The sequence below is a fragment of the Clupea harengus genome, chromosome 14, assembly GCF_900700415.2.
Source record: "Clupea harengus chromosome 14, Ch_v2.0.2, whole genome shotgun sequence".
NCBI lineage: Eukaryota > Metazoa > Chordata > Actinopteri > Clupeiformes > Clupeidae > Clupea > Clupea harengus.
This window is the reverse complement of record NC_045165.1, coordinates 5,377,317-5,386,972: the sequence shown is the minus strand read 5'-3', so window position 1 is coordinate 5,386,972 and position 9,656 is coordinate 5,377,317. Positions and strand designations below refer to the sequence as shown.

The 9,656-nt window shown below is 45.7% G+C and overlaps 1 protein-coding gene across 1 annotated transcript in view; it reads left to right on the top strand.

The window, feature by feature from the left end:
* Nucleotides 1-5,610: 5,610 nt before the first annotated feature.
* Nucleotides 5,611-9,656, top strand: part of rin3 (Ras and Rab interactor 3) — a gene marked incomplete at its 5' end in the record, with an annotated part of 21,797 nt that continues 17,751 nt past the window's right edge. Inside the window, one exon of the mRNA XM_031580471.2 lies at nucleotides 5,611-6,219. Coding sequence (XP_031436331.2) covers nucleotides 5,611-6,219 — 609 coding nt within the window. The remainder of the gene's footprint in view (nucleotides 6,220-9,656) is intronic.

Sequence of the window (9,656 nt, the reverse complement as noted above, 5' to 3'; positions counted from 1 at the left end):
CAAGGCCTACATGGCATCAAATGTAGACTATAAGCTACCAGGTAACATTGTATTTTCCGTTTTACTATTAGGCTACTTTACTATTATTTACTTCACATTCTTCTTTTCTCTCCACAATGAATTATCGCTGTGTCAAATTACTGGACAGTCACAACCACACCTCAAAACTAGCATCTTTTCTGCCTTTCTCTTCCACCACATTCTCACCCTTGTGTCTTGTGGAAGTCACACGATGATAACAGGAAGCAGCTGCCTGGTGCGCTCTGAACCGTCACCAAAAACAGCCGCCCTGCTATAGAGTGTACAGTAGTGGCCCTGTTAATACGTCTACACGCTACGAAACCGGACATTTGCCTGCAGTGCTCAGGTACAGATGTCAGCCAGTGATGGGCAGTATCTCTGATACATGTATTTAAAATATGTATTTGAGGTACAAATTAGTATTTTGACATTTGTATTTGATGAACCATATAAAATGGTTATGTACTTTCTGTCAAAATAGTACACTCAGTATTTTTGCATGACGATGTCACATGTATTCATTTGCATGTATATGTCTGATTCTCTTCAGTGTAAAAGGCCAATTTATAGACCAGTGCTCAACAAAGAGTGGAAAAATGTGTGTCTTCTAGGGCAGCGCAGACCATGTCACCTGCATGTGAAACTTTTGAAGGGTGCAGGCAGTGAGAGTTTTTGTCGCCCTCTCTGATTGGATGATATTTTTTGCCTTCTTGACATGGCCACGGTCACCCAGCTGTCTTGAATGCTCCCCATCGTGATACAGTGCTTCTCTAAACTAGACAGTTTCTTAAGCTTCTGAATGATCTCGAAATGTTCTAATGTGGTTCGCCATAACCTCAGTTGTGTCTTTATTGCTGAGATTGTTTGATTGTTTGGAGGAAGGAGTTGACCTCTGCGGCTCAGACACATAATAAAGGAACATCTGAGGTTTGTACAAGCTAATCTGTAGCATCAGATAGTGATCTGTCAATTTCCAAAAATAACTTGAGACATCTCTGTATACTTCAACCAGAAAGCATGCTATTTGGAACCACAAGTAAACCATGGACTTAATGCCACTAATACAAACCATACTGAATTGACTTGTATTGAAAGATAAAATGGAACGATAGCAGTTGAAGAATGTTGAAGGCAGAATCATTTGTACATGTGAAAATGTACTGAAGATGTACATGTGATATCATGGTGTTCCAGTGTAAATCCAATTTGAGCTAAACTGAAAATAAATCTTGTCTGGACAAAGCTTTTCATCATTGATACATGATGGTAGATGTTGTCATGGCGTTTTGATGATACATGATGGTAGATGTTGTCATGGCGTTTTGATATCACTGCCAAGATAGGCTACGACCAGATTGCAACCACATATTCTTCCTACTGTATCATGCGGCAGGTGGTAGCTGATTATAGCCTACTGATAAAAAAAGATGTACCTTCTTTAATACATGTTTTTGTTTGTTTGATTTTTGATTAATTTAGCTTTTTCATGAGGAATACTATGGAGTAGGAGTATTATGAATGTCACATTGCTAGATTTTAAAGCCTCCAAATCCTTTTCATCACCTTCCACTGCAAGAGTCAACAAACTCTGTTTAGTTTTAAGAATGGGGAAATGCAAGTTATTGCAACAGTTTGCACCTGATGTGGCAGATTATCTTGTACAAACCCAGAATGTCCCTTTAGACTGATTCAAATCTTATCTAAGGGACTGCAAAGACAAGTAGCCTACTTGTTCCTCAAAGTTGTAGGCTACGTCCTTTAAGATAGAATTTGGGGCCCATTGGTATTTAGCCTGTTTTAGTATTCTGATGATGGACACTTCTAGAAGCCTCTCCCTGGCACCTGCAGTCTGTCAGGGCCGTGCTTGCGCTAGCTTAGATGTCTCTAAACATACTCGGCAAATAATGCCAACGCCAAGGTTCCTGAGTTTGGACAGGGCACAAGACATGAAGACAAGCCACAGTGGTGCCTACTCATTTGGCTGCAATATGAGGACAATGGGCGATGGGACGTACCAGTTCATTGGCATCGTATCCATATATCCCTGAGTAAAACTGTTCTGCTACCTATTCAGCACTAGCACATTTAAATGAATGCAAGTGAATGAGAGCATGTTAGCTCACTTGCAGTTCAGTTTAACTTTATTAACACACTTTTTCACATAGAGATTAGCTGTTGATGATTAACAGAGTGTGAAAAAGAAATCGTAAAACTTTTAAAATATTACTTTAATCTCGTCCTCTCCAATTCTTTTCTTCAATTGTCTTCGGACAATCTTCTTCTTTTTTTATGTTACCTTTTTATGTGTTTACAGCTGCATTCAATTCTAGGACTCGGATGCATGAATAGGTGGATGAAAGGAACAACAAAAAAGAAGAAAAAAAAACTGGAGAGAAACCAAGTCCAACCATCGGGGATACTGGAAGAAACCCAAACAAGAAACCGCAGCACGACCTGAAGACAACAAACAAACAAACAAACAAACAAACAAACAAGGCTGACTTCAGTCCGTTTTTATTGTCGCACAAACGACACACAGCAACACACACGTGCATATTTAGGTGGCGACACAGGACACACACACAACACACACACGCAGGCCGAGGTCGCAGTGAATTTATTCTCTGCATTTATCCCATCCCGGACTGTCCTTCCTCCAGGACCCCAGGAGCAGTGGGCAGCTTTTAGGCGCCCGGGGACCAAGTGAAGTGATCCGTCCGTCTTGGTCAGGGACGGGCAGGAGAGTGTTCTACGGGCAGGAGAGAGCAAACTGGAGTAAGAGCAACCCAACCAGACCCGCTGAGGCAGCAGAGGCTGTGACGTGATAGCACTGGTGTTTGTCCTGTTTGTAAATGTTTATTTTTGAAAGGCTTGTATGAGCACAGTTCAAGGCTGTTTGTGCGTGGAAATGAATCACGATAATCTGTGACCGTTTCAGGACAGTGGAAGTGGATGGGGGGGCTGGTCGGAGTGAGAATGAGGAAGAAAGACGACGAGAGAGAACGAGTGAGAATTTCTACATGGTTAAAAGTGGTGAGACAAACCATATGCTTGCTCCACATTCCCCCATCAGGCTCGTTTTTCCTTTTTTTTTCAGGGGGGCGTCATCTGGATTTGTTTAAATTCAGATTAGAGGGCGGGGACAGGAGGAGGGGCCTAGCTGCACTAACACTAACATGCACACATACGTCAAAGGAACCCACAGCCTTTACTTTGTGCCATGATTGATATCTGCCTGGGCAAATATTGACAGATGTATGTGTGTGACTACAGTCATTTGTCCGATAGGAGAAATGTCAGTTAAAAAAAAAACTGTGTCGTAAAGGGGAAGTAGAGCTGGTGTAGGATTTCTTCATCTGTGCCGGTAGAGGCCATTTGAAGAGAGAGAGAGAGAGTTGTTGAGGGGGAGTTTTTTGGGGGTTGGGGGAAGGGGGTTGGCTGACCACCCTGGACTGCCTCTTCCTGACAACACCGCTGCTCTCTCTCTGAGGCAGGAAGTTGAAACTCAGAAAGGGTGAGAAAGAGAGAGAGAGAGTGAGAGAGAGAGAGATTAGAGAAGAGTAGAGAGCTTACAAAAAAAACGTTTCTAACTCCTAACTCCACTTGTTTCTCATTTTTGGGGCGAGCCTGAGTAGCGAGAGCGGGATTGAGGGAGAGAGAGATACCGCACAGCTGGAAGGAGGTGAAGGGAAAGAGGAGTGCGAGATGGAGCAGTGTTTCAGATGTAAGAGTGTGTGACGTACAGGGCTCAGGAACGAAGGAACAATTTTGGATTGAGCACATCAGAATGATGAAAACAGCTGTCCTTACACAGGAGCCAGGAGCATCCCCTGGGTGAGTACTCTCTCACACACACACACACACACGCGCGTGTGCACACACACACACACACACACACACACACACTCAGTCTCACACACACAGTGACGCAGGACAAGACTGTCAGCCAGGCCAAGGCCAGTTAATTTAGACATGTCGTCTACACATTCTTACTACTGTGGAACTGTTACATTTTCAGAAATACCAAACGCCTCTACACAAAACGACAAACAGGAGGGCATAATTTAAAAGAGTATTAGGATCTGATTTTGATCAGATCAGGTCTGTGTTCGAGCGAGCTCACTCTTTGGGAAATCAAACTTTACGCATTCGTCTTATTAACAAAAGTCCAAGACTTGTTTTAGTAAGCATTATGTGGACAGTTTTAGCTTAGCTTTGAGATCATTAAAGAAGTCAGCAACAGTTGCGAAAGACAATAAGCCTTCTGGATTTGGGAAAGAATGTGAGGCGGATTGAGATAAAGCTGCGGAGAAGAGACATAATGGCCTTGTGTGTGTGTGTGTGTGTGTGTGTGTGTGTGTGTGTGTGTGTGTGTGTGTGTGTGTGTGTGTGTGTGTGTGTGTGTGTGTGTGTGTGTGTGGAGCCCGTGGGAGGCATAGCAGAGATGGAACAGCGGATTAGAGCTAGTTTTGGGACTTGAGGATTTCCACAGTCTCCCCACACTAAAAAGACACAGAACTATATTTCATTAGAAAAACCCAAATGGGGTCTTTATACTTATATATTTCAAACCCCCCCTCTTTTTGTCTCTCTATCTATCTAACTATTTGTCTGTCTGTCTGTCTGTCTGTCTGTCTGTCTGTCTGTCTGTCTGTCTGCCTGCCTTTTTTAATTCAAATCACAACAGACAGAACTCTCGGCAGTTTGAAATATGCCGTTTAACATATTCAGTTTGTCATCCTCTGCTTGCTACATCTGGATCATCATTTCTTTCTGGACAAAAAGGAGGAAGTGATACTTATATTAACTACTGCCCATTTTTGCATTGACTGTGAGCTAACATTCTGCTCAAATTTAGTCCACTTATAAATCACAACTATGGCTAAGGTTTTTTTTATTTTCAGATGGCAGTTTTTATTTATTTAGCATTTTGTTTATAAGCTGAGGTCACGACCTCACAAAGATTTAAACAGACGTTAGCTTGCAGTTTAGGAGAGAAAAGTGCGGCTGGATGCTTTGCTTTAACTGTGAGGTTTGCTTTCTGGAGAAATAGTGACATATAACACATGAGTTTAACACAGGAAGGCAGCTGTGAAAGATTGAATAAGCCTGAAAATAATACTTCAGTTTCTCCCCAATCTGTAAATGACTGTCAGTTACACCTGTCAGTGTAAGTTTTTAAGGATTTTAAAGTATATTAGAGTAAGTAAGAGCTTCAGAGGTAGCAGGGGGACGTCGTTAGCTTAAGGCTAGCATGTTGTTGCTAGAGGAGCATGTAAGAGCCTTCTCTCTCATCTCGTCTCCCAGGGTGACGGTGGATCCCTTCTCTCCGGTCAGCCTCGGAGAAAGCCCCAGCACCCCCACTCCCACAGAGGCTGCACCCAACACTGCCCCCCTGATGCTCCTCTGCCCTGTGGCCCCAGCACCCGGACCTCCCCCTTCTCCCCTCCGCCGCACCTCCCTCTCCACCCCCGCTCCCATCTCTGTCCCCAAATCCCCTTCCAGCCCCGCTCCCATCTCTCTCCTCAAATCCCTCTCGTCCCCGCTCCCAGCCTCCTCCTCCTCCTCCTCCTCCTCCTCCTCCTCTAAACCCTCTTCAACACCCACCGAGGCTCCCCAGTCTCCTCACAAACCTCCCGCCCCTGCCGTCCCCAGACCAGCGGCTCCTCCTCACCTCCCCAAGCCCTACACGCCTCCGCTCCCGGCTCACCTGCCGTCGGCCCTGCCAAACCCTCGGCCGCACCCCAGCCCAAGACCTCAGCTGCACCCCAGCCCAGGCCCCCGCCGCCCCTCACCTCCAAAGTCTCCTCCCCGCCCCTCCCCCGACCCCCGCTGCCCTCCATCTCCCGACCCCCCGGCGGGTCACACTCCACTCAGCCGGCGAGCTCGTCTGCGGCCCTCAGCTCCAGACCCCCCGGCGGGTCACACTCCACCCAGCCGGCGAGCTCGTCTGCGGCCCTCAGCTCCCGACCCCCCGGCGGGTCACACTCCACTCAGCCGGCGAGCTCGTCTGCGGCCCTCAGCTCCTCCGGCTCCACCTCCAGCAGCACAGGAAGTGCTTCCGCCTCGACCGCCACTCTCCCCCCCTTCCCCTCCATCAGCATCCTGGAGAAGCTCATAAAGACCTGCCCCGTGTGGCTGCAGCTGGCAGTGACCAAGGAGAGGGCCACCAACGTCCTCCACAAGCAGAGACCCAGGGTGAGCTCAGGTGTACATCCACACAAACACATTCTCTCTCTCTCTCTCTCTCTCTCTCTCTCTCTAACCCCCTCCCCCCCCCCCACACACACACACATTCTCTCTCTCTCTTTAACCCACATACACATACACGCACACACACATTCTCTTTCTCCTTCTCTAACCCACATGCACAAATGCACACACACGCACACACAAACACACACACATTCTCTTTCTCCCTCTCTAACCCACACGCACGTATGCTCGCACGTACACACACACGTACACACACACACACAAACACATACATATGCATCAGTGTTTTCATACAGATACCCTCATACATATACAGCAGCTATGTTGTGCTATTTCTGTACCATCCTTATGATGCCTGTGTAGCTTCCTGCTTCCTGCTCTCAGGCGAGTTTGATGCGTTTCACACCGCTCCTTCTTGACCTTTCACACCGCTCCTTCTTGACCGTTCCTTTTTCTGTCCTCTCCATTCTTTCTAGATTATTTCATTTTCGTTGTCATACAATTAGTTAACAACGTTGGTGAAACTGGCACATATTGACATTAAACTTAAAGTGGTTCGTTTTAAAATAAGACAACTTAACGGGAGTCAGCAAAGTCAACTGGCAACAACTTCAGAGCGAGTCACCTTCAAGCTAGAACCAAACAAAATGCGTTCATTCACCCGAAGATTCAGCCGCTGTGGAAAGAGCACTGAGCTACCATAGATGACCACCGTTTTGGAACCAAATATCAATGTCATTTCATCAAAGAGGCATGAGTTATGAGATGCATGCATCCCCACAAAGTGAGAACAGCAACAGTTCTGTCGGGTAATGCAGGGAATGCCCCCCCCTACAGGCTGATATCACCGCCGATGGAGCAGCTGAATGCGTCTAACTAACGGCACGGGCAAGGTGCCAGACCCTAAACTGGCACCTTGACTAGTGCTTAACTTGCACTTCATTTGTCTTTCTATGTCGTTTTTTCTATTTTCTTATGTAAAGTAGTATTTATTGTTACACCAGGTTTTTATTGCTCTTAGCTTGACTGTTCCCCTTGTGTGTCGCTTTGGACAAAAGCGTCTGCTAAATGACTTAATGTAAATGTGAATATAGACCCAAAAACCAAAATGCTAAAAGGTGAATAATTGAGTACATTTACATTACATTTAGTCATTTAGCAGACGCTTTTGTCCAAAGCGACGTACAAGGGAGAGAATAGTCAAGCTACGAGCAATAGAACCTGGTGTAACAATAAATAAATACTACTTTACATAAGAAATATAACAAAATGAAATAAAAAGGAAAAAAGAAGTGCAGAAATGTAACTGCTGTAATTGCAAGTTACGCACTAGTCGAAGTGCCAGTTAGGACGGGAAGTGCTCTCTGAAGAGTTGGGTCTTCAAAAGCTTCTTAAAGGTAGAGAGGGATGCCCCTGCTCTGGTAGTGCTGGGTAATTCATTCCACCAACGTGGAACTACAAATGAGAATAGTCTGGACTGCCGTACTTGCACAGACGGCAGTGCCAAACGACGCTCACTAGAAGAGCGCAGCATCCTGGGTGTAACATTTGCCCTTACAAGAGCATTTGGGTAGGTGGGAGCAGAACCATCAAGCACTCTGTAGGCAAGCATAAGTGACTTGAACTTAATGCGAGCAGCTACAGGCAGCCAGTGGAGGTCAATGAGTAGCGGGGTGACGTGTGCCCTCTTCGGTTGGTTGAACACCAGACGCGCCGCCGCGTTCTGGATCATTTGTAGTGGTTTCACCACACAAGCCGGCAGGCCCGTTAGGAGGGCGTTGCAGTAATCAAGGCGGGAATTCACCAAGGTTTGCACCAGCAGCTGGGTGGCATACTGGGTTAGGTACGGCCTGATTTTGCGGATGTTGAATAGCGCAAAGCGGCAGGACCTAGAGACAGAGGCAATGTGGTCCGTGAAAGTCAGTTGGTCATCAATAATGACCCCGAGGTTTCTTGCTGTTTTGGATGGAACAAGAGACAAGGAGTCAATATTGATGCTGATGTTGTGGTGGATGGCCTGTTTGGCTGGAAAGACCATCAGTTCCGTTTTGGCCAGGTTCAGCTGAAGGTGGTGGTTTTTCATCCATGTGGATATATCAGCAAGACAGTCCGAGATCCGCGCCGAGACAGTGGTGTCCTCAGGAGGGAAAGACAGAAACAGTTGAGTATCATCGGCATAGCAATGGTAGGAAAAACCATGCGAGCGGATGATAGGGCCCAGCGAAGTGGTGTAAACTCAGATGTAGCCAGACCGGTGAACCACTGGTATCATAACAGCACTATAGCCAGATCTGCAAACTACAGCAGTGCTCATCATCGTCCCGGGGGAACGCCTCAGCCCCTATCATCGTCCCGGGGGAACCCCTCAGTGCCTAAGGCTGCATCACAGAACAGAGGCCTCAGGAACTTGGGAGAGTCATTTCCCTGGGAAGAGACTGAAAAGTAGAAAGTGATCAACCCAAAACACCGGAAAGGCAGGCACCCACGGAAGCGGCTCTTAACACCTGTTCAACCCACAGCCCTCGTTCTTGATGACTCTGTTGTTGGGCACGTAAATGGAGAAGTGCCCATTACATGCTGCCAACCAAATGCAGCCGTCTCTGACGCGCACAAAAACAGAGTTTCAGAAATAGTGTCAAAAACCTAAAACTATCAAATGCATTATTGTCCATGTTGGTGCAAAGGACCTTTACAAAGAACAGTATTACCTTGGGAAAAAGGAGTAGAGACCAAGGATTGCTATTCATTTTGACACAAAAGGACTTAAAAGCAAAGGATATTGTTAAAAAAAAAAACCTTAGTGCCTTTATCTCCAGCATGGTTGACGACTGCAATGGTCTTTTCACAGGCCTTCCTAAAAGACCATCAAACAGCTTCAGCTTGTACAAATGCAGCTGCCAGAGTTCTTACAAAAATGAAAAGAACTGACCACATTACTCCAATACTTTTAAAGCACTGCTGCCTGTTAATAAATCACTAAATGGGACAGGACCAAATTACCCCTCAGATACGTTTCAGCTGTACACTCCTGCTAGACCTCTCAGATCACTGGAGACAAATCTGATGGTAATAGCTACCTACTGTCAGAACCAGTCATAGTCAAGCAGCTTTTAGTTGCTATGCTACTCAGCTCTGGAACCAACTTCCTGATGACAGCAAAGGTGCCTTTACTGTAGCCAGTTTCACATTTAGACTTAAGCCCCAAATGTTCTCTGATACGGTTTGTTAACTGATCGAATACACTCTACTTTTCATTCATTTCATTTCATTTTTTAATCTCTTGTGTTTTTCTGTTTTCTTTTAGAATGCATTTACCTTTTTAAATCTCTATTTTCTATATTCCACTATCTGCTCATTTGTAAAGCACTTTGACTTATCAGTGTGTATGAATTGCGCTATATAAATAAACCTCGCTTTGT